At 43.7% G+C, this 23,821-nt stretch overlaps 1 protein-coding gene across 4 annotated transcripts in view; it reads right to left on the reverse strand.

Moving 5' to 3' along the window:
- Positions 1 to 23,821, reverse strand: part of dst (dystonin) — a 145,473-nt gene that overhangs the window by 25,704 nt on the left and 95,948 nt on the right. For all 4 annotated transcript variants that reach the window (XM_080449297.1, XM_080449299.1, XM_080449298.1 and 1 more), the window contains 22 exons: positions 23,668 to 23,718; positions 23,015 to 23,250; positions 22,756 to 22,885; positions 21,935 to 22,134; positions 20,896 to 21,376; positions 18,477 to 19,945; positions 10,719 to 10,880; positions 10,355 to 10,525; positions 9,880 to 10,046; positions 9,136 to 9,295; positions 8,561 to 8,887; positions 8,124 to 8,208; positions 7,462 to 7,703; positions 6,252 to 6,458; positions 5,403 to 5,522; positions 4,665 to 4,772; positions 4,319 to 4,537; positions 3,443 to 3,646; positions 2,336 to 2,567; positions 1,697 to 1,923; positions 773 to 895; positions 487 to 588 (listed from right to left, as the gene is read on the reverse strand). In XM_080449297.1, the coding sequence (XP_080305423.1) occupies positions 487 to 588; positions 773 to 895; positions 1,697 to 1,923; positions 2,336 to 2,567; positions 3,443 to 3,646; positions 4,319 to 4,537; positions 4,665 to 4,772; positions 5,403 to 5,522; positions 6,252 to 6,458; positions 7,462 to 7,703; positions 8,124 to 8,208; positions 8,561 to 8,887; positions 9,136 to 9,295; positions 9,880 to 10,046; positions 10,355 to 10,525; positions 10,719 to 10,880; positions 18,477 to 19,945; positions 20,896 to 21,376; positions 21,935 to 22,134; positions 22,756 to 22,885; positions 23,015 to 23,250; positions 23,668 to 23,718 (5,423 nt within the window). The remainder of the gene's footprint in view (positions 1 to 486; positions 589 to 772; positions 896 to 1,696; positions 1,924 to 2,335; positions 2,568 to 3,442; positions 3,647 to 4,318; positions 4,538 to 4,664; positions 4,773 to 5,402; positions 5,523 to 6,251; positions 6,459 to 7,461; positions 7,704 to 8,123; positions 8,209 to 8,560; positions 8,888 to 9,135; positions 9,296 to 9,879; positions 10,047 to 10,354; positions 10,526 to 10,718; positions 10,881 to 18,476; positions 19,946 to 20,895; positions 21,377 to 21,934; positions 22,135 to 22,755; positions 22,886 to 23,014; positions 23,251 to 23,667; positions 23,719 to 23,821) is intronic.

Consider the following 23,821-nt stretch of genomic DNA (forward strand, 5'->3'; position numbering starts at 1 on the left):
ATATTGTAACAAATCGGATGTTATTCATTTCACGCTGGAAAGGGTTCTTGGCAACAGTTTATAAACACAAGCATAATTTTGATCCAAACATAGCAATCCACCACATAATAAAAAAGAATAGTCCACTCATAAAGAATAAATAAATACACATGTTGTAAGCTTTACGAATATATATAGATGTCCGACCACATTAGATTATGTTGCAAATCTCATCAACATGTCTCAATTAACTTTATTATAAAGTTTATTATTCTTTTCATCATCCAACCACAGACATAGAAGGCATTTGCAAATGAAACCAAGTTCTCTTTTTTTTATACGTAAACAGGCTTTAGAAGGCATTGAACCATTTCAAAGTCACCAAAACCACAAACCCTAAAATATGTTTCACTAGAGTATCCCTTGTTCTAAACACAAACACGACATGTCAGGGTACACAGAGCATGATGTCAGGGTTATACTACAGCAGACATTGAATCTGAATACCTGTAGCCCGTCCTGAAACTGTACAGCAGCCAGCATGGCTTCCTCCAGTTCCTCTACCCTCTCCTTCCATGTCTTATTCAGGCTTTCCCACGCCGTGTTCACCTGGAAAAAAACAACACGGCAATACTTGTCAGAGCTTGATCCAAACAGTATGAAGACATGAGAATCTTGCAGCATTGACATTTATTCCACATCGTAAAAACTCTACAAACAACTAAAACATTTACGTTTACTGAGGATCTGTTAATGACAGAGTAATGTCTTTGTAAAGGTGGTCATTCATTACCTCATCAATACTTTTCTTCATCACAGGTTTATCAGGTTCCCCACAGGCGGCCAGAAGTTCTGCCCCAAGGTTTCGAACCACATCAAGCTCCTCCTGAAGCCCTTCAATCTCCTCCTTAAACCCCTGCGAGGATGAAGAAAGAGAACTGATGCTCAACCTGAGAATCAACCTAGCTCTATGTCACAGCTTTTACTGGGTCATAAACTGCTAATTACAACTTATCTTAGACAGTGTGAAATGTGCACGACTAATTTAATTAATGGAATGCTCCACTGTTTTTCAATCTTATCTACATGTCTTTATCAGTGAGCAAAGTAATGATGGTGAAAAGACCATCAATGCTCTCTGTATCGCTAAGGCAGCCAATCGAAAGTGCCATGGATGGTCTGCACTGTGAAGCACAGTACAGTACAGTAAATGTCAAACAGTACAGTACATTTAGTCACATCTGAAACCATTCTATCCCCTGGCTGCCACTGCTCTAGAACTGTGGTTACCAAACAATGGGTCGAGAGTCGAGACCCATTTCTGGGTCATGGACCCATTTTTATAGGTCGCAAGTAAATAACCCTTTATTTTCTGTTTCCATTATGTTTTTATAAAATAAAAAATATTTAAAAAATAATAACAATACAATTATTCAAACTTTTTATTTAAATAATTTCATAAATAAATAAAAGATAAATAAAAAATGCCATCACTTTTTATGATTATCTTTTTTACAAGTAGTGAAAATAGCAGATCTACGTTGCATCGCGGCATGCTGTGAGCTTGTAGATTGGCTATTTTCACTAGTTTGGGTCCCGGGGAGACATAAAATTTCTCTTTTGGATCTCCAGCTAAAAGGTTTGGAAACCCCTGCTCTAGATCCATGAGAACTGCTCTATAAACAGAAAAAAATCACAAATCAACTAAACTCCTAACCTCCACAAACTCTTGCTGCTGTTTAACCACTGAGGGGTCCACTCCAGGCTCCTCCAGGTCTCGCAGCAGGTCCTGGCTGTCTTTGATGGTGCAGATGAGGGCGGTGTGGTCACACCAGAACTTGTCTGCCAGGTCCATCACATCCAGCAGTTTAGCCTCCCTCTCCTCCAAAAGGGCCTGGATGTCGTTCCAGAGGAACACCATCTGATCCAGCTGGTCTTGGACAGCTTGGATGAACAAAGAAATAGTAATTCATACAAGTTTGTTTGTTTGTTTGTTTGTTTTTAGCACAGCTAGCGGCAGAGCTCTGTCATTTGGTCCCAAACAGGATATAAAAAATTCTAAGACTGCAGATTGGATTGCCATGCAATTTTCTTTGCACCTTGATTATCCCAGGAGGATGACCCCTTCTGAATTTCATTGCCATGAAACTTGCTGGTACATTCATGCTCCCCAGAGGTTGAATCCCAACCATTTGCATGACCACATGGCCTTTTCCCCTTAAATTAAGTTAAACTCAATGTATTTATATATTAACAACAATAACAACATGACCTCTAGGGGAGGTTAGTTAGTTAGTTAGCAAATAAAGGCTGAACCGCAAAATGACATCATGGATACATCAAGAGGAAACAATACCTTTGGCAGATATGTCTTTGTCGGCCCCTTCGGATCTTGCAATCATTTCCTCGCCTCGCTGCTTCAGCGTGTCGTAGGAAGGCTGCAGCTTCTCCAAGTCCACAGAGACGTTCTTATTCTCTGCTATCTGCTCCTTGATCTTGTCCACCTCCACTGAGATGGAGGGCGGCTGACGCAGGCGTTCAGCGATGCGCTCCAGGGACTCCAGCATGGGGTCAATCTTATCATGGAACTGTAGGAGAACGAGGAGAGGATATGTAAGAGGTGAGCTCAGTCAACTACTTTCAACCTGGCATTATTTATTTTGGGCATGTCATTATATTGTCAAAAGTAGTCAAAAGTATTCCAAAAGGTCCCAAATGTTTCGATAGTAGCAGATCTACAGTACAAGGTGACAATGCATTGCATCGTGACATGTTTTGAGATTCCAGATCGGCTATTTTCAGTGGTGAACGTAAAACTACAGTTAACGCTAAAGTCTGAAGGAAGGGGCGATAATTGTTACCTTTAAGAGAGACAGAGTGTGTGTGTGTGTGTGTGTGTGTGTGTGTGTGTGTGTGTGTGTGTGTGTGTGTGTGTGTGTGTGTGTGTGTGTGTGTGTGTGTGCGTGTGTGCGCGTGCGTGCGTGCGTGCGTGCGTGCACACCGAAGAGTCCATTCTAACTAAGCTTTTCCCTGAACCACTCGTAGTGCTTTTCATTATTTTCTAGAGAATGGTGCACACTGCTTTCTCCACCCTCCGGGCGATGTGCCTTTGCTTCATTTTGCACGCTCCAAAGTAGAAAACGTTCTACTTTTGGAGCAGTGCGTGTACAAAAGTTGGAGGCTGATTCTATTTGTATCTGAATTCTCACTATTGTATGTTGTTATCATACTATTAGTGTGAAAATAAGCTTTTCAATATGAAAATAATTTGCTTCATTTTTGAGGCCCCCCCCCCAAAAAAAGTTTTGTTTATCAGGGGGTCTCAGGTCTCAATCACAGGGTCCGAGACCACCTGATTGACACCTGGAGACCCCCTGTATTTCACACCCTGGCTAGCTCTAGTAAAAAGAAGATGATAGATAAAGCATATGCTCTTTGACACGACAAGTAAAAGGTAAACTACCTGTGTGGATTTGGAGATGGCCTCATCCAGAGTGGCGGCTCTCTGCTTGACATCTGCTTTGAGTTGTGTGTAGAGCTGGTCGCTTGTGGTGTATTTGTCTCTGATGGCAGCTCCCTCCACTGGGCTCAGTTCCAGCAGCTGACGACCTGTCTTGTTCATTTTGTCAATGTGGGGCTTGTGCTCGGCAATCAGCTCTCGCATTTGCTGTAGTGGAGATAGGCCATTGTAAGTGATTTTTCCTGACCGATTGAGACAAAGTTGACATTTTTGTCACTAGAGTTCAACCGGTATATCAGTTTGACATATACATCGGCCATTATGTGACTTTTTTATATCGGCAATTATGAAGCTGATGTGTCCCAATCATTATAGTGCGTAGCAAAAAATGCTGAAGGGGGCGTCAACAAGTGACATCTGGTAGCGCGGACATCTTGGTGGGGTATAAACAGGTTGACTTAACATTGACTCCCACCAGTATGTCTGCAGCTACTATGCCACGCCCCCCCCCGTGGTGACGACACGTTGCCAAGCACTATCGGCAAATTTTTTAAGTATCACATCTACAAGCTCACAATAAAGTTGTAAGTGGTTAAATAAAACAAGGTTCAGTTAATGTGCATTTTGTTTATAAAGTAAAAAGTTACTATTGTATTTTTTGCTTATAAGTTAAATGTTCTCAAATAGAAAATCAAAACAAAAGTTTTTCAAATTGATTAGAAATATTTGACAATATTATATTATACACTTTTTGACAAAATATAGCTCAAAACATTGGTAATCTGTAGTCTAGGACTGTCCAAAATCGGGATCAGCATCGGACCCAAGAATGTGGCATTAGCTCTAATTGTCTGACTGATGGACTGATGGAGCTCTTACCCTAAGCTCCTCTTGCTGCTGCCTGAGAGCCTCGTACTCAATGGCCGGGGCGGGGAGCTGGCTGAAGGTGGTCAGGGTCTCCTGAAGCCACGGCCACATCTCCTCATAGGTCTCCCAGAACTGGCCAGCCAGAGAATGGGCTCGTTCCACCTGCAGGCAGCGCTCTGAGTTCAGCTGACTTACAGCGCCGTACTTCTCCAGGAGAGTGTCAACCTTGACCTGCACAATGTAAAGGAAACAGAGAATTGTGCAATTGTTCCATCGGTGGTGAACATTGTGTATGAATGATTTTGTATTTGTATTTTGACTGAAGGCTAGTCTAATCAAAGCAGTATTACAGTATTACCTTCACTGTCTCCTTCTCAGTCTGGTTTTTGCTGTTCATGATAGCCTTGCCCGTTTTCACAATCTCATCCACAGTATCTTTATGTCTCATGATGTCCATAGAAAAGCCCTGGAGAGACAGGAGAGGTTTGATGTTGGGTTTCAATTCAATTCAATTCAATTCAATTCAATTCAATTCAATTCAATTCAATTCAATTCAATTCAATTCAATTCAATTCAATTCAATTCAATTCAATTCAATTCAATTCAATTCAATTCAATTCAATTCAATTCAATTCCTCATCGGATGGCTCTAGTAGTAACCAAAAGAGACACATCACACACAATCCTGTGTTTACTGTCTGATGTTAGCCTTATTACCTTGAAAATCTGTTGTTTTCAGCAAGTGATAAATGCTTGTAAGATGGTATCACGCGGAAATAGTGTTGTACGAGCCTGTACTGTGTAGAATTTTGTAGATCATCTAGTTTTGCTTTTTTGAAACAATTTGAAAATGTGGAACAATTTCACTTGCCCAAAATAGGGACGCCTAAAATAGGGATGCCCAAAATAGGGACACAAAATAGTGTTAATATGGTTACACTTAACCACTTAAACCCAACGCCCCTAAATTGATGCCCACAACCCATCACAACGTGCCACGTTGGGAGTTTGTAGATCTGTTTTGTTTTTTTCAGTGAAGACTGAGGGGAACTAGTATAGGGTTTAAAGGGTTAGGTTTCTCCAAACAGACGCTGACCTTCTGTGCCTGAAGCAGCGCAGTGGTCTGGTCTTGCTCCAGTCTGATCTCTCCCATTGATGAGAGCTTCTTCTCTGCTTCAGTCAGCCAGGCAAGTTCAGTATCCACTGCTTGTTCAAACTGTAAACAAAAGAAGAAACCAAAAATCCACATCTCTGGTGACTCTGTTGCAGCAGCATTGAAGTCTTTTATTTGTGCAAATAAAAGGCCCAGATTGCATCAGTGTGCTGAAGAACTTTGTTCTTCTCTTCTACATTTGAAGATCTGTATCTGAACTCATGGTTTTGAAAAAAGTGGCAACTACAGTACTTTGATATAGTTTGTTTTTCAAATGAATAAAAAGGTTGGCTGTTTATGGTGGTACACCGTAAGATCTGGAGTGTTAATTTCATTCTGAAAGTGCGTTTAAATTAGTCCAGATGTTACTGTGTAGTAAATCCTCCAATACTTTGGCACACTACTACTACCACAACCACAATTACTCCTACTGCTTAAAATAACAATAACAACATCATGACAATATCATTCCAGACATGTTTCAGTTCAGGCATCTTGCAGACACTCTTAATAAGAGTAAGCAGAGTAAGCATGAACCCTAGCCAACAAACAACAGGGTAAATAGTCACATAAGTAGAGGTTAGACAGAAGAATGTAGTGCCTCATACCAGGTGAACAATGATCCAAGCATCTGTCTATGATAATCATAATCATACAACAAATCTCACAGGGAACAAGTGAGGTTTTTATGAGCTAAAGACTCGTCTTGAACTATAATCACACCCATTTTCTTCAATCGAGAGCACTTTGATGAAGACACAAAGTCACTGGTGTGTTTACAGCTTGGATTACCTTCTGGGATTTAAGCATGTCGGCGTTGATCTGGTCAACGTGCTGAGTGATGGTGTCGCTCACACACTTGTAACGCTCATTGTCCTCGGTCACCAGCGTCTCCAGGCCCTCGCGTGCGTTCCATGGGAGGAGATCCAGTAGAGAGCTGTTCAGCTCATTCACCTGATCCATCAGAACCTTCTTCTCTTTGGCCTCCTTCAATAAGACCTGGACATAAGCACAGAATGAGCATCATCATGAGTATTCAGTAAATACCTTTCAGCACCCCACCCGCTCCGCTCTAAAAAATAAAAGCCGGGCATCCAGGTGGTGAAGATGATGTAGAATCAGTGGTTCTCAACCTGTGGGTCGGGACCCCCAGGGGGGTCCCCACATGATTTTGGGGGGGGGGTCCCCAGATGACAGTAAAGTGACAATTTAAGGACTTTTAAGACCTTTAAAAAAAATCCCAAATTAAATGAAAAACTACCATTAATACGTCAGAAGTAATCAACAAACTACAGTATACTCTAAAAACTTGTCAAGCATTGTCAAATAATATAAGAAAGAGGCAGAAGTTGTGAAAATAGCCGATCTACAAGCTCACAACGCCTGGCGTTGTGAGCTTGTAGATCTGCTATTTTCACTGTAGATCGGCTATTTTCACAATATATTTATATGTGGAACCGAGTCAAACTAAATGTAATGCATCAACTCCTACAATTCCAAGTGCCTGTCAGGGTGGAGGTACCCAGTTATGATTATTTTGGGGAGTCGGGCCTGAAAAGTTTGAGAACCACTGGTATAGATCATGTCCACCAACGTGGAGATAGGGGTGTGATTCCTCCGCAGTGCCTTCGGCTTGGCCAGGCACTCAGACAAATGCAATTCTGTTCGCGGGTGGGAAGCCGGCAGTGGAGGATGATCTCTGTCTCTGCACTAACGACTCCTACAGGTGGTTGGTCTGTTCAACAGGGAGTAGAACTGGAAGGGACAGCGTGTTTCACCACACATGTTGCGCCCTCCAGGCGAAACTCCTCACTGTCAGGTGAAAATAAGTGGCTGGCGACCCCATGTGTATCGTTGTCTACAACCCTCCTCAAGCCCAAATAGTAGGGGTTGACAATGACAGGGTTCTATACACATGGGGGCAAATGGAAAATGAAAAGTGGAGAGAAAAACAAAAAACAAAACCCCCAAAACAAGTTGATCAAAAAACAAAAAGCCTTACCTTCTGTCTATCTTGTGTGCGAGTAAGCTGCTCTCCCGTCGGCTGTCGGGCAGCGAAGGCACTGAGTTCGGCCTCGACGTTCCCCAGCCAGGACCCCAGCTCCTCGTGTGTATTCTGCAGCTTGGTGGACAGAGCCAGAACCCGCTCCAAGGTTCCGGACACATCATCACTCATATTCTTAATCTCGGCATATTTTGTTTTGATTCCATCCAGTTTGCCTTGGACAACAACAATCTCGTCACCTGCCAAAAACAACAGCAAGTGATTAGAATTGATTAATGTGCGGAATGTATTTGGGTTTTGGTGTTGTAGGAAATGGAATGGTACTTCAAAGCTGCATACGGTAAGTATAAATGTGTTAGTTATACTAATTCAGTTGCACATGGACATCAGCTAAATAAGCCTTGGCCCCCACAAGCGAACAGATTAAAGGAAAGTTTGTATTTATTTTTTAATGAGATTCTTTTTTAATTGCTTTATTTTAGATAGGAGAGTGTAGAGAGACAGGAAACCTAGGGCAGAGAGGGGAGAGACATGCAAGACCTGACAACAGTTGCATTCGACTCACAAGGAGCACATGGTCAGTGCACTAACTTGACTGAGTTATACCAGGCACCCTGAAACAGACATGCTAATATCTGACAGCATCACACCAACCATACCTGTTGTTTGCTTCAATAACTCCAGTCCATTGGAGATGGCTTGGTCAACATGCTGCTTCCTCAACTCAATGTCATTTTGTAGAGCCTGGAATGAAGGAGTGATCCTTAGAAATCCATTAAGACTGACAAAATAACCACGTTAACCCTATTTTAACCCAGTTTTCAAAATCTTGCAAAATTTGGATAAAATAGCAGATCTACAAGCTCAAAACGAGTGATGTGTTGTTGTGAGCTATCTTGTAGATCGGCTATTTTGGAATAGCCAAAGGAGAAAATAGGGCTTAAGTGGTTAAGAGACTTTCCATTTTAGAAACCATAAACAAAGCATGACACATACATGAACATAAACCAACTGAAATGTGATTGAGGCAATGTAAACAAAGGGATAACTTAATGTTAGGCCCGAGGAGGAGGAGCGGAGTGGTGTGTGTGTGTACCCGTTGTTCGGTCAGCTGCTTTTCAAGAACATCTGTTTTGTAGTCTTCCACAGACACCTCGCTCAGCCTACTGTGCACCTCGTTGAGCCAGTTCATGACGGCCACCTCGTCCTCCCCGAAGAGGCGTGCGTTGGCCAGGGCCTGTTGCAGCATCTCCGCCTTCCTCCTGCAGCGTTCCTGCAGCTCCATGTACCCGGCCTGCATGGCGTCCAGCTTACACTGGACCGAATCCTTGTCGTCCACCGAGCTCACGGCTCGGAGGGTTTGACCAAAACTGACTGCCTGATACAGGTCTTTACTGTGATTCATAATCTCCTCCTCTAAGGCCTGACAGCACAGACACATACGCACATACGCAACAAGGGGGAAAACGACATAAAAACAAAACAAAAATATGAAACACAACTGAAATAGAACTAAAAGAAAACCAATGGAAAATATGAAATGGGAAATATAAGGTGCACAAAAAACTCAAATGAATGAACAAAATGAATGAACAAGACACAACTAAAAACGACATACAGCGTCATGAGGCATCAGAGAGGATGCTGGGAAGACACGGTGACGTATGATACCTTATGCTGGGCGATCTGTTCCTCCAGTTTAGACGTCTGTGTACCGATGGGCTCAGAGTTAGCCAGGTGTTTCTCTGTGGCGGTGAGCCAATCAGACAGCGGCTCCAGGGTCTCATGGAACTGTTGGGTCACCACTAAGATGCTCTCAAGCTGTTTTTGCCTGGCGAAATGATAACCAAGGACAACAGAGAAAAGAAAAATAATCTACATACATTCATGATCTGTAAATGTGCAGCGTACAGTATGTAACCTGTGCGCCTTATCGGGAAGTGTCAGTGAGTGACCTGTCATAAATAAATGTTTTTTTCCTAATGATTTAGTCTGGAGTGGAATCACATCCTATATCTCAAATATACAGTGCCAATATACCCCGCAAAGGGAAAGCAACAGATTTGTTCAGATTTTGCTGATTAGAGATCATCATCGAAATATATACTATAAGATGTAAATGAATAAATAAATAAATAAATAAACTTTACAGTTTCAATGCCCCGTGGAACTGGGTGAGAAGAATGAACAGTCTTTGTCACACACCTGGCCAATTGTAATATTTTCTTACATTGCAATTTTCCCAAACAAGGAAGACGTGAATCCTGGTCTTAAATAACTATCAAAATAATATATCAAAATTCAGATTTCAAATTTACTTTGGGCTTCTCTCCAGTAACTGGATAGCTAGACTATAGTCACACGATGGAAAGAGCACATTTGTAAAGGTTTAATATTACAAGTGTTAACACAGACCTGTTTTCTACCTTCTTGAGCAGAGAGTCCCACCTCTGCCCCAGGCACTCAATCTGCCTTACAACCTTGTCCTTATCCACAGACTCTGCCAGCTCTGCAACCTTCTCTCCCTCTTTCTTAATCAGCTCCACAGTTGGCCTGCGCTCATCCAGGAGTCTCTGCAAGAGCTGTCGGAGACGGACAGAGGAGGAGAGCCTCTTCATCAAGTTCTTACTACAAGCATTGCTTCACACAGTAACAAAGCCATGTTCGAGTGCAAACAAATCATGTGTCCATTAGATTCAACTCCAAGCCTAATGGTTTGTACTGCATCCATGTTTGACAATGGATGCCATTAAAACAAGATGGATGTCCACTTTCCAGGCTATTGTGCTGTGTGAATTCTCTCCGAGTTAAAACGGAAAGTTTTAAATAGCCTGGGCAGTGTGTGAGTGATCAAGTGTTTATATGTTTACTCCACATGACATCAGCTTACTTTCTGCTCCTGTATTTGTGCCTTCACCACTTTGAACTCTGCAGAAGGGGCTTTCTGATTGGCCACCAGCTCATCTGTGTCAGTCAGCCAGCTGAGTAGTGACTCAAGAGCATCTTGGAACCTCCCGCAATGCAACAGGGCTTCATGCAGCTGAACCGAGCGCTCGGCAATCTACAGTAGGACATGTAAAGAGCAGCCTGTTAAATATAGATGTCGCCTGTTGAGGTCAAGTAAAGCTTCACTAGTACACATTGCAAGAGAATACAGTATTACTCAGCTTGATTAAAAAAGAAAAAACATTTCTAATTCCTTTGTATGAAAGTAACCAGTCCAGTTTGAGAAAGATTCGAATAGGACCACCGACCTTTTTGTTAAGGGTATTCCATGTTGTGTTGACATCCTCTAGATCAGCCTCCAGGCCCTTGGTACACGTGCCTTTGCCAGCGTTCTGGATCAGCCCCTGGCCCAGGGAGTTGATGTCTTGAATTTGTGAATGCAATGGATCAATCTCCTCTTTTTGGAATACCTGTGGTCAAATGCAACACAAGAAGACAAACTAAGTTACTCACATTACAGGGGACTTAGTTTAGCGATTAATTTTTGACAGATAGAGGTTATGTTTCTATCCTATTCAATTGTTCGGGTAAAATGAGAATGAAACGTACAAGAGTGTTATTCCAACGAGAGCAGTGCTTTCAACAATGCATTACCTGCATTGATGGGTATTATTCAAAATGGCACAAAATCTATTAGTTAGAATTAAAATGAACACTATCTATTATAGAAGGAAATCTCAGTCAAGAATTAGCTGGTGCCAATTTCTGAAGAATGACTGCATTCCTGGTTTCATCTCCAGGTTAGCGTTTAAAACAAAGCTAACGTAAACAGCTCACTCTAGCCGGCCGGCCAGCAGCCACTGTAAGCAGAGAGCATGGCTATCAGTTAAAGCACAGCTGTGCAGGATCACGCAGACAGACTCCCAAGCTAAACTAGTGAGAGCTAAACCTAATTCAGGCATTGTGTAATCTGATATGTGAGGTACATGCCGAGCTGCAGCCTGGAAACACTAATCTACAGTGTCATATCTGTCCAGCGCGAAACACATGCTTGATCACTTAATCAACAAACACCCAAACATAAAGGAAGAGGCTATTTTTGGGCACCTGTGGGGAGAAGAAGCCTGCTAGTTCCATTTCTGGACATGCGGCTATAGCAGTCAATAAGTTTTCTATGTCTTGTTCTCCTAAGTGCTGGAATGCTTGCACACTGCCGTTCGGCAAACAGGCCTCGACTGACTGGAGGAATTCCTCCAGGTCCTCCATGTTGAACTTGGACGCTCCATGTCGCACGTCACGTGCATCGGACTGCCGTGGGCGCTCGGCAGGGGGTGCGTTGTTTCCGTACGCCTCCGGCTGTGTCACCACCACACTGAGAAGCTCGCAGTCCTCCTGAGATGACACGTCCTCCAGCAACTCAGCGGTGGACAACTCATCGTAGCCCATTAGTGTCCTGGAACGCCTCCCAGAGCTTCCGTTGTGAGCCCTAGGTGCTGATCCTAAAGACGACCTGCCTCCGGAGTATCTGTGTTCGCCATTGGAGACGGCCTGCGGTTCCCTGAAGTCTATCATGCAGGAGGAGCCCCCCTGCTGGGGACCCTGGACCAGGCTGCTGCTGTGACGCAGAGATCTGTACAGGTGCTCCCTCGCAGGAGAAAAGGGGAACTCGTCCTGACCGGAGCTGAGGGACCGTACTGTCTTCAGGTCCCCGGACACATGCATGGCCTCAGAGGAGGAGAGGCTCCTGGTACCAGGCCCTGTTCGTCTGTGGGATCGATGGGCGTGGCGTTCCCTCTCTACGGTGGGACTGTACAGGCCTGAGTCCTCCTCGGATGTCAGCGAGCTGGTCATACTCCTTCCTCTCCTGCCATTGGTCAGCCTCGTCTTCTCGACGCCGTCCGTGCACAGGGTCCCGCTACGACTGGCATACTCGGCGAGGTTCGTCGGGGCGAAAGCCCGCCAGGACCTACGCTGATGAGGCTGGTCCTTCCTCTCCCCTCCCGGGGGAAGACGTGGCTTGGACACGGCCGTTTCGGCCCCCCTGATGACATCGCCGTTGAGTTTCAGTCCTTCGAAGACGGCGCGCTCGTCCAGCGCGGCCGGTTTGCGGCCCCGCAGCTCAAACGCGCTGGAGGAGGACAGAACTCCGTTCCCACACAGGCTGCTGAAGTCCAGCGTGCGGTGTGTGTAGGGCAGGGTACCTGAGAAGTGACGAGACGACAGGCTGCCTTTGGAGCCGGAGTCGATCTGCTCGTTGAGACGCACGGTGTCATAGATGGACCTCTGAGGCACATAGCAGTCGTCAATGTTCATGTCCTCCTCCTCGCCTTTACCCACACAGGACGGGTTCTGGCGGAGACAGTCTGGTCTGCTCAAAGGTTTGCCCATCCTAAACACACTGCTATCGGTGACTAGACGAGAAGACTACATAAAACGTAGTAATATTCTTTGAGGCGTATGTTTTTTTTTTTGTGCAAAACTAAAAGCGTCAAAAGATGTGTGCTTAAAAAACTGTTGTATAAAACATATGAACTGACTTGCTCTCACTGAAATGAGAAGCTAAGTAATAAATACCAAATGTTTAACATTTAAAATATACTCCTAAAGAGTTTTCTGTTATTTTCTTTCTTTTTTTACAATATATACAATTACTTAAAATGCTGATCTACTGTAAATAGCTAAATCAATCAGAAAAATAAATGCACTGTACATTATTAAAAAAAATGCCAAAACTGAGGTGATGTATAGCAGCTTAAAGTCAACATGAAGAATGGAAGTCCAGCCATTCAGTAAAGTCACCTATCCTCAAAGAATGTTCTTCGTGGCTCTTCGATTTGCATTGACAAAACGTTATCATTGTTTCTCCTGTCCAAAGTGCTTATTGTGTGTTTTATATTCCCAGAGCATCCACATACAAGCCCAGCGGAGGAAAAGTGCAAAGTGGTATATCCAGAGATAAATCCAGTGGAGCTGTACAAAAAACTAACTAGGGTCCACTTCTGAGGAAAAGCCGGTACTCCTGGATAAATAAAAAAGCTGGTCCTTCCTCTCTCATCGCTCCTCTTGCAATGACAGACAGCCTCCTGGCAGAGGGCTACATGCCCCGCCCCCCAGTCATTATTCAAGCAACATCTGCCACAACTCTATTTTGTGCTGAGGGCTGCTCAGGCACAAGTTGATTGGTGGAAGCGTGACCCTTTTTTTTTCTCCCCCACTAATACCCCCCACCCCCTTATGTCTGCATGGCCCATATGACTTTACTTCTAAAGCCAGCTCCTCTCCATCCAAGCACAATCACTCACTTTCATTCTCTTTCTATCAGTTTGGCTGGGGGACTGAGGGAGGGAGGTAGGGAGGGAGGGCAGGACCCACCCCAAAAGAAAGAATCTAACAACAACCGTGATAGACCGGCAGGCAGCAGCAGCTCCCACTCTGATGACATCACACCAGGCTGAAATAGATACACACGTTTTTTTTCCTCTCTCTCTCTCTTTTTGGTTTCCCTTGTTTTGTTTTTTTTCTCTTCTGGTGGATGGTTGCTGTGGACCCTGCAGATATTCTTAATTACTGTGGAATGCTGAGGGAGGCAGAGGTCCCAGGTAATTTAACACCGACAGCTCTGCCAAGTGCATGAAGGGGCTTTTTATGTCCAGCGACCGGGGTAAGAGAAGAAAAGAAAAAAGGAGAGAGAGAGAGAGGGAGAGATAATGAAAGGAATTTATTAGTTTCCTGGATTCTCTGCACCACCACAGTAGCTAGGTAAGGAGTTGGACAATAACAGCATCCGTGATCGAGAGGAGATGGCAGAGAGAATAAGCAGTTAAAGAAATGAAGTGGGATTTAGAGTGGATGTTCAGTGACTGATTCCCACATAGTTTTTTACATAATCCGGCCATTGAATTAAGAAAGACGAATTATTCATCTATAGTCCTCCTTTCCTGCCGCTGCAGGGGCCTCTCATCCTGAATGGCGTGTTACTTTATTTTGAATGTGAATATTGTTTCTTACAAGGGAAATTCAGGCCAAAGGTTGTGGAAAGGACATATGACATTACTTAGGGGAAAAAGGTATTTCGACCACACTGGTCATCAGTCTCTCCAGAGAATGGCTGTGAATGACATTAGGTCATTACCACAGACAGAGGATGTTTAGCAATTAGGAAACGTTGCTTTTCCTTGTCCATGTCAATGGAGTCATTGCTTGGATGACCGTTTGAACGCTTGGATGACTGTTGGATGACCGAATGGACTCGTGAGGGTCCTTTTTGAACACTCTCAAAGTTAAATTAACACTGAGAACTTTGACTTTTAAGACCTTTTTAATACCTTAAAAAATGTAAAAGACCAAATACGGCATCAAAAGTAATCAACAAACTATACTATAAAACATTGGCCAAATTGTCAAATAATTTAAGAAAGAGACCAAAATTGTGAAAATAGACGATCTACAAGCTCACAACGCCTCGCGATAGACCTGCTATTTTCACTATAATTATCTGTGGAACGAAGCCAAACAAAATGGGGGGTCCCCAGTTCAAATATGATTCTTTTGGGGGGTCGTGGCCTGAAAAGGTTGAGAACCACTGCTCTAAATCATAAGACACCAATGTCTTCCCATACTGATCCTTTGGCAAATAGTGGCTTCAGGTTTCACCTTGAGGACAACATGTCACCACTGTGTAGCAGTGAGTCAGCAACCCCATGTGGTCTCCTCCTCAATAGCACTTTTTCCCCCCTTGGTCAGCTTCATTGAGGGGAACCAGCTATGATTCACCAGGCGAGAAATTCCTTGTAGAATGACAAGAGACAATGATGTAATGTCTGAGGAGGGAAAAGAATAGACATGCTCCTCTCTCGGCCCCCCCTCCCACCCTGTAACCCCCCCCCCCCCAACTCCCCCGTTGGATGATGTTGTTCACTATGGGCTCCACTTCAGGGTTAGACATGAAGGTACAAACACCAGATCTTCTCTGGTGAACGTTCCATAACTCTCAGTTGAAAAACAACAGGGGGGGAAAAAATCATGAAGTGAGGGGCGTCTCTTTCAAATCTTGACCTAAAATGGTAACGCCACGCGAGTGTGGACTGATCCCTGTGCTGCCTTTCTCTGTTTATTTCTTTTACAACTGCCAAAGGAGCCAAGTAACGCAAAGTACCAAGTGCACTGCCTGCGCCTGGTTCTCTCTCACACACACACACACACACACACACACACACACACACACACACACACACACACACACACACACACACACACACACACACACACACACACACACACACACACACACACACACACACACAGTTTTTGACTTAAAAAAAAAAAACTACTGAAACCTTTACTGTTCCAGTAAAACAGATAAACGTTCCAATAATGTGCCTTTGCTTCTGGAGATAGTCATTCTGCCCGGATCCGTAGCACAGAGTAACGTTAGCATGAATAAGAACAATGGGGATTTTCCGCTAGCAGCTGATGCTGTGCTGATGCCCTAACCAGCAACCACCCAGACTGATGATACTGGGACAAAGAAAGCGTGAACAGCCACCATGACATACGTTGCTCAGCAACAACTTGAATCAATCAGTTCTTTGATGGCTACACGGCTCAAAAGACTTTTAATTAGACACAAACTCCACATAGCATAAAATTGAATATAAAACGCTCGTGTGATATTTTAGAGCCTGCGGATTAATTGGGTGTTGAGATGCACTCTATGATACTAAATGTACCCCCACCCCCCGACTAACATGGGAGGAGGGATCACTTAAAATAAAAATAAAAAATCCCTTTATCTTTGCATGGATGTGTGTCATTTTGCAAGCCTATGAATGAACCATTTTAGTAATTCTGTCTACTGTACATCTAAATATAGGTTAATCCTCTGAAGGAATTTACATGCTTTTAGAATATTCTACATCCATGTAAGTCATAGTACAGGCCATCTTTTCTTTATCCCCCTCTGATACCTACTAAAGCTCACAGTTTACAGAAATATAATTCTGTGATTATTTATTGCACAATGTCAGGCAATAGAAGAATGGACCTTCTCTGATCAGGGAAAAGCTGTCCAGTGTCTCTCTATACTAGGATAGTATGTGAAATTGGGGTTTGTCAACATTAGAATTTGCATGAGGTCAAAGAAGTCCATGCAATACAATAGATCGAAAGCTCCTTTGAAATGAAAGGCCAGCTATATTATTCCTACTGGTATCAAAACCTGTGTTTCCAGTGCAACTGCTAGTAAAACAACGTGGATGTTTACGAAAGTGACATCTTTAGCATTAAAGGGATATTTCACTTTCAAATAAATGAAACATTAAAAAAGTAATGGAAAAATCATGGCCCCCATGGCCACCCATTAGAATATCCTTCTAATGCTAATGCTAATTACTTTTTTCATTTATTTTTATATATATTTTTTAATGTCTATTTTATTTGAAAGTGAAATATCCCTTTAAGTCTCATCCTCCAACCAGCAACAATAATACAGTACCAGTATAACAATAACAACAGTAAAACCAAGCACAGTAATGGTAATTTAAGTGGAAAAACGCTGTCTAAACACACCCTCTCCACTACTCTGCTGTATGAGAAATGGATCCAGGGACACCGATGAATTAACAGCTAGACTAAATACTGATATAAAACATTGCTACACTGTCGGTCTGTGTATATGCAACCACACTTATCATATTAGCCACAGGCTTTTGCCGTTCTAGTATTAAAACCCAGGCACTTAGCCCTGGGCTAAGTAATACATCTCATGTCATCTGATTGAATGTTTAATCTGCTACTGGTCTGGGTTCGTATTTATTTTTCAGGGACAAGAATTCAATTCTGCAATATACACTGGCTCCAGGTTAACTGGTGCAGTGTCGGAAGGAACCAGATTAGCAGTGGGCCAGCTAACCTCAGGGTTAAGTGTAAAGCTAGGCCATGTTCAGTGTTTAAAGCCAATTTGAATGGTATAGGGGAGCAGGAAGGATTCAGTCAGGGCCAGTTTCATTACCTCGGACCACTGACACAAGTGACATCCTGCTGTTTACCACCTGGCTCCCATGGCCCCTCCCCCCCCTCACCCACCCCGACCCGCACGACAGTCACAGCTCTTTTGTTAGTACCAGATGCCCTAAACCAGCAATCCCCCCCGAGGATTGGTTCATACGTAGCCAGTGTAGCCGAGTTAATGACCTGCTCTCAATTTCTGCCACCACAAGGGCTTATGCAAAACAGTGGTACACTACTTTCAGCACTATGCGAGATCATCCTGCAATAAGACTGGTGTATCTTCTGTTCATTTATTCTTATATAGAAAAAATGTACTGTAGTTTAAAAACAGTTTACATCGAAATTAATATGGGCAGAATTTTAGGGCTCCGAGGGCCAACACCGCCCACGACTGCCAGCTGCCCATTATTAACCCGTTCAATCCGGGAACGCATCTCTGTCATTTTAGATTTCTTTGGCTATTCAAAAATAGCAGATATATACAAGCTCATAGCGTGGCACCGAGTGCCACGGTATGAGCTTGTAGATCTGCAATTTTTTTGAAAAATTGTGTGCAAATCTTTAAATATATATATTTTTTAAAACGAACATTTGTAAAATATTTTGTTCCAGGGAACAAAGGTTCGCTTTAAAAAATATATATATTTAAAAAATATCAGATCTACAAGCTCATGAGCTTGTACAGTATATCTGCTATTTTTGAATAGCCAAACTAAATCTAAAACGACAGAGATGCGTTCCCCCGGATTGAATGGGTTAATGCCAGTAGTTACTTGATGGTAACAGGACACAGTGTGTGTGTGAGTACCATAATCCCTCTGGCACAGTTATGTCATCAGGTTCACCGGTGTGGCAAGAGAAACCGATCCCCGGAGAGGACAATGGCAAAACTTGTACCAGTATAATGTGAGACGTGCAGTCAATCCACAAAAATTGTATGTTACTGTCAATTCATTTCATTCGTGCACCTTATTATATTACCTGTTGGGAAGATATATGCCTTTGTAATATGTGTTTTCTTTTTTTGGGGGGGGGGGGTGATAAAGTGTTGAAAATACCTTGAAGGCTTCCAGCTGTTGATTGATCACGTCTGTCTCCATGCCGACCAGCCCTTGGGACTCCTCCTTGTCAACAGCTCTCTTCAGTCTGTCCGTGCAATGCTGGAGTTTAGAGTATAACTCGTCTAGATGGGTGAGAGTGTTGTTCACCCGCTCCTCTCTGCTCTTGGCTCTGTCCGACAGCTTGCCACATTGCTTACCGAGAGAATCGACATCTCTCTTCAGGCCCAGCAGGTCTGGGGAGGCCTCCGTCTCCAGCATCTTCTTGCAACTGTCGCCGGCGTTGACCGCGTTGCACATCAGATCTCGCAGTTTGGCCACAAAGCTCTGAATGCTGTCCTGCTGTCTCCTCAGGGTGTCTAAGTCACGGCCCACCGGCGCCATGTTGTCCAGCTCGTCGTCTAAGTCGGTGAACTGGGTGAACATCTCACGGATGTTGTTCTGGAACTGGCCGATGCCCTGCAGCTTACCTTCTAAGGTTGAGCAAGTGTTCTCTACCGTCTTGTTGATGGCGCTGTAGTCTTGCTCGAGGCTGTCAGTTTGCAGTAGGAGGTCTGTTACTCCATCAGCATCTGGGACATCCACTACTAGGTCCTTTGCCAGGTTCTTCAGATGTTCAACCTGGGTCTGCACTAAATCCAAACTTTTCTGTTGGGCTTTCATGTTGGTTAAGTTCCTATTGCTGTAGGCCTGGACTCCTAATGATTCGTAGGCATCCACTTGCTTCTTAGCTCCCTGAAGTTGACACTTTGCTTCCTTATGAGTGTCATTAAATTCCTTAAGTCTCAGTGAGATTTTCTCTAGTGACTCCCGCTTAGTCAGCAGTCTCTCCAATACACCGTCTACTCTTCTGCCAATGCCAACCTTTTCTTCTTTTATCGAATCAGTGTCTGCATTGGCCACCTCCAGAACACTATCTGCAACTGTGTTGAGTTGTTCCATTGCCCCTCTGTGCTTGTCCACGTCCTTCTGGAGGGCCTTCACCTGAGAGATCGAGGTCTCCACAGCCACAGGATCAACACTGAGCTTCACACAACCCTCGCCAGACTCGCACTCCTGGATCCAAGAGTTGAGCTTCTCTGCATGCTCCTGGTACTTCAGAGCTCTCTGCAGAGCCACCTGGAGCTTGTCAGCCCTGTCTGCTGAGCTCTTTTTGACCTCCTCCCAGTTGGAGCTGAGGGTAGAGAGCTGACCTTGCAGTGCCAACTTCTCAGCACCATCTGTGTTCTGCAGAAGCTTCTCCCCTTCACCAATGATGGTGTTGTAAGGTTCTTCATGTTCACCGAGGGTCGACTGGAGAGTGTTGTGCTCCTTCAGGCTGTGGCGCAGGTTGTCCACCTTGGTGGAGATGGGATGGGGTTTAGACTGCTCTTGGATCTTCTCATCAAGCCAGGCCTGGAAGTCTTTGGAGGTTTGGTGGAACTGCTGGGAACTGGCAAAGGTCGAGTTCAGCTGCTGGATTCGCTTTGCTACAGAGAAGAAATGCAACAGTTAACTTTAGTAATACTGTAATAATGTAGTAGAAATGATCTGTAATAGTAACCATCTTATTTCATCTTCATGTTATAATTAGCCAATAATAATACACTTCATGAGATCAGATCACTTTTCACAGACAATTTAATTTATTAACCTTAAAATACACACCAAAATAGTGGGAAGTTAAAAGCTAATACGGTTAATCTACTATTGTGTCACAAAATTAACTAATTACTGCAAACTGTAGTTGAATGAATGGTTCAACTACATTTGCACTACTCAATAATAATTGCTAGCAATATGGAATGGTTTGGCCACAATGCAGCCTATGGTGTATTTGTATTTCCTCAATCTGGGAACCCATCGCCAACTGAAAATGAAAAACAGCGCCCTCTGCTGTTTGTTCTATGTCTGTTGGCTCTGGGCGGAAGAAAACGTAGAGCCAGAGCGCAAAGGAAACCGGTGTTTTGTATGCCTTCAACGCGTCACTTCCGGTTGGTGCGACTATGTTTTCATTCCCACTAACAATATTTCTACACGGAACACTAACACCACTTCTCCCAGAGAACATCGATCGTTTTGGTTATAAGCCCACTTGTTTCTATGATGAAAGAGTAAGTTAAAATGTGAATATCTTTCCGTGGTTTTGTCTGCTCCGCGGACGTTATTGTTAAATTAGTTTCGGTTTGTTTCGAGGGGGGAAGGATGGACGGACACGTGAATCCCGCCCACTACATTTGATTGGGTAAAGCGCGGCCCGCTTCCTGATCTGAAGGCACGCCCATGCGCACTTGTTATGACGAACCTCCCCGACAGATTCCAACGCAGTGCAGAATCTGTTCTTGAGAGATTAGTATTTCCTTAAACAATTGAAAGATTTCTTATTTGAGAACAATGCAGCCTACGGTGACATAAGACAACATTAAAAATGAGACTAAACCTGTTTTCTCCTCCAGCTGTTTGAGAGGCTTGCTAACACTCTCCAGCTGCCTGGCCAGGTCTGCTTTGAGATAGTCCTCTGTCACCATCGCCGTGAGCTCAGTGCTGAGGGCTTCAGCCTTCTTCAGCGTCTTCCTCTCCTCTCTCAGCTGAGCTGAGATGCTCTGAGCGTGCTCCAGTTGCTTCTTCACAGTGTCAGGCTGGCTGTTGAGCTGCATCTCCAGTTGAGCAGAACTCTGACCGAGAGTTCTCAGGAGCTCCTGGAACGCTCCGGTCTTCTCCCCGGCCTGGTCGATGAGGCTGGCATGTTGATCCAGCTGCCCCGTCAGGCCTTGCCACTTCTGGGTGACAGCGGTCAGCTGTGCCCTCACCGACTCCCCGCTGGACGGGTCCTGCCCCTGCAAGGAGCTTAAGATCGCAGAGGCAGCTTCTTCAAACTGTTCATATTGGGGCTTACGGCTAGTAAATTCATTCTGGAGGATCTGAAGGGAAAGAAAGGGTCAACATGAGCTTTGATAGTGTGAAAGCACATAGAGTACATCCAAATGTAAAACGCTATGAAGTTAAGTTTGCACACTTGAAAACATTCCCAAGATGGCTGGACACCTTCCCCGCCTCCATTTTTATTTTTTATTGTGTTTTGTATATTTTTGTTCGGTGACTGGGCAGCGATGCGGATTTGGACAGATTAGTGGTTGGGTTGTACAGTGGGGTGAGTGGGAAATGCAGGGGGATCTTTTTTTCTATTCTGTAAAACTAGAAAATTCATAAAAAGAAATATAAAAAAAAATAATCCCATAGCAATTTATTACCACTACGCTTGATGTTTCAAATGTCAGCTCTTCATTTTCATTTAATGTATTAGTAAAATGTGTATCAGGGACTACAAGGGTACACAATACAGTCATCTCAAGCAAAGAGAAAAAGATGCAGTCACATACTTTCTAGTGCGCGGAATGCTCTTTTTTCTTCTTTATATATGTGTATGTAATAATAAACACCTAACTGAAAGGAAAAATAAATAAATATATTGTCCTTACCTGGACCTGCTGTTTCTGCATCTTCAGCATGTTGGGGTCCATAGACAGAGGTCCAAGGACGCTCATCATCAACTCTTTCTCTGAGAGCCACTGGCGAAGCTGGGGCTCGGTGGTTTGGAACAGGTCCAGGTTCCTGTTGGAGCGCTCCAGGTGAAGCTTCCTCTCCTCCACAGAGCTGCTGACGTCGGCCCAAGCAGCGTCTGACCAGAAGGGCAGAAACAATCACACCGGCATGGATTAGTCAGCACAACAAAGCCCCCAGATCCACAGCGGCATTTTTTATTAATAACCTCCCACTAATTGGGACCGGGGAACATGGCTGTGGTGAGTTTATTATTTGTGCGGGAGGGTTCAGGTTTTGAGAATGAAACTTTTTTTGTTTTCCAGAGTAAAATGCAGCCAGCTCTCTATCAGTCCATACACAAAGCCCTAACAAACTGAGCATATTCCAGCTTCCTGCTTTACAAAGGACTTCAATGTCTGAGCAAAAGACAATAATCAATCATGGAAATCAGTTGGATTCTCCATAGTTTGTAGGCATCTAGGTGGTGAAATAGTTCTTCAAAGCTGAGAGCGAGAGTAGAGGTATATGTCATTATGATGTATAAAGTTTAATTCATACTATACGCTTGCCCAAAATAACCGACTTTCAAGGTAACACCATCTCGATGAAAATCGGTCCTTTTCTGTTTGCATTTTATTATTTTTTAAAAATGTTTTACAATTTCTGAAAACATTTACAGATGTGAATCAATCTCACAGTGGCAATTTCAGTATCTCAGTAGCGCTTGACCACCTTAGGACAAACCCTTGGTGCTTACCCATCTGTGCCAGCATCTGCTTCCATTGCTCTACCTCAGGCGAGTTCGGGTGCTTCTCGATCAAGTGGAGGAGCTTCTCTCTCAGCTTCTGGAAATCTTCTCGCTTTTGCTTCATCTCATCTTCAAAGGCCTGAGAGAATCGCACATGCATATAGATTTTGACACAGCACAGTAACTGGGCAAATTCAGTGTGGTGCCTTGTGCACAGCTTAGAATTGGACTTAACAGATGTATTAAATCAACGTCTTATGTACTGCACCTGCTGTTGCTCAAGCTGGGTTTTCATCGAATCTTTCTCCGTGGCGGAGCAGTTCCTGGACGCTGCTGTCTTTTTCGAGTCCGTCAACCACGTCATCATGGACTCTGTCTCCTTTCGGGTGTCTCTCACCTCCTCCAGAAGACCGTTCAGCTCTGCGGTCCGACATTGCAGCAAATCTCCAAGGGTCTTGTAGCCCTCATTGACGAACGACATGTTCTGCTGAATTACCATCAGCTCTGCGGACACCAGAGAGGTTGTCATCAACTTAACTCCCTAGGATGCCATTCTGCCTCGTACAAAATAACTGCAGTGTCGTAATAATAAGATTGTGCTAGCAGTACAGTAGAACCAGTAATACTGCAGCTTCATCGAATATTTCAGGAAAGCTGTAGTTGTTGAAGAATAATGCCTGGCACAGAGTTGATCCACTTATGTCCTATATACGCCGGATAGGGAAAATAGGCCGATCTACAAGATCACAATGAATGCGTTGCAATGCGACGCACTGTGAGCTAAGCTTGTAGATAAGCTATTTAACATAGTTGAACATTTTTAACTAAACAAATTTGAAAAATAGCAATGCCAGGTTGAAAGTGGTTACTGTAAGACCAGAGAGAATGTGTTATTATGTGTTACATTAATACAGTGATTACCTTTATTGGTTAGGTAGGCATGGCTCCCGGGACCTTCACCATTAGTAATAGCTGATACAAAGAAATAAGATAAAAGCTCATGAGAAGCACAAGCAGACTGCCTGATGCAAGATCTCCGTACGACTTGTATTGGTTAGTAGTTATACAGTAATAA

This window comes from Gymnoscopelus braueri, assembly GCF_963280865.1.
Source record: "Gymnoscopelus braueri genome assembly, chromosome: 14".
Taxonomy (NCBI): Eukaryota; Metazoa; Chordata; class Actinopteri; order Myctophiformes; family Myctophidae; genus Gymnoscopelus; species Gymnoscopelus braueri.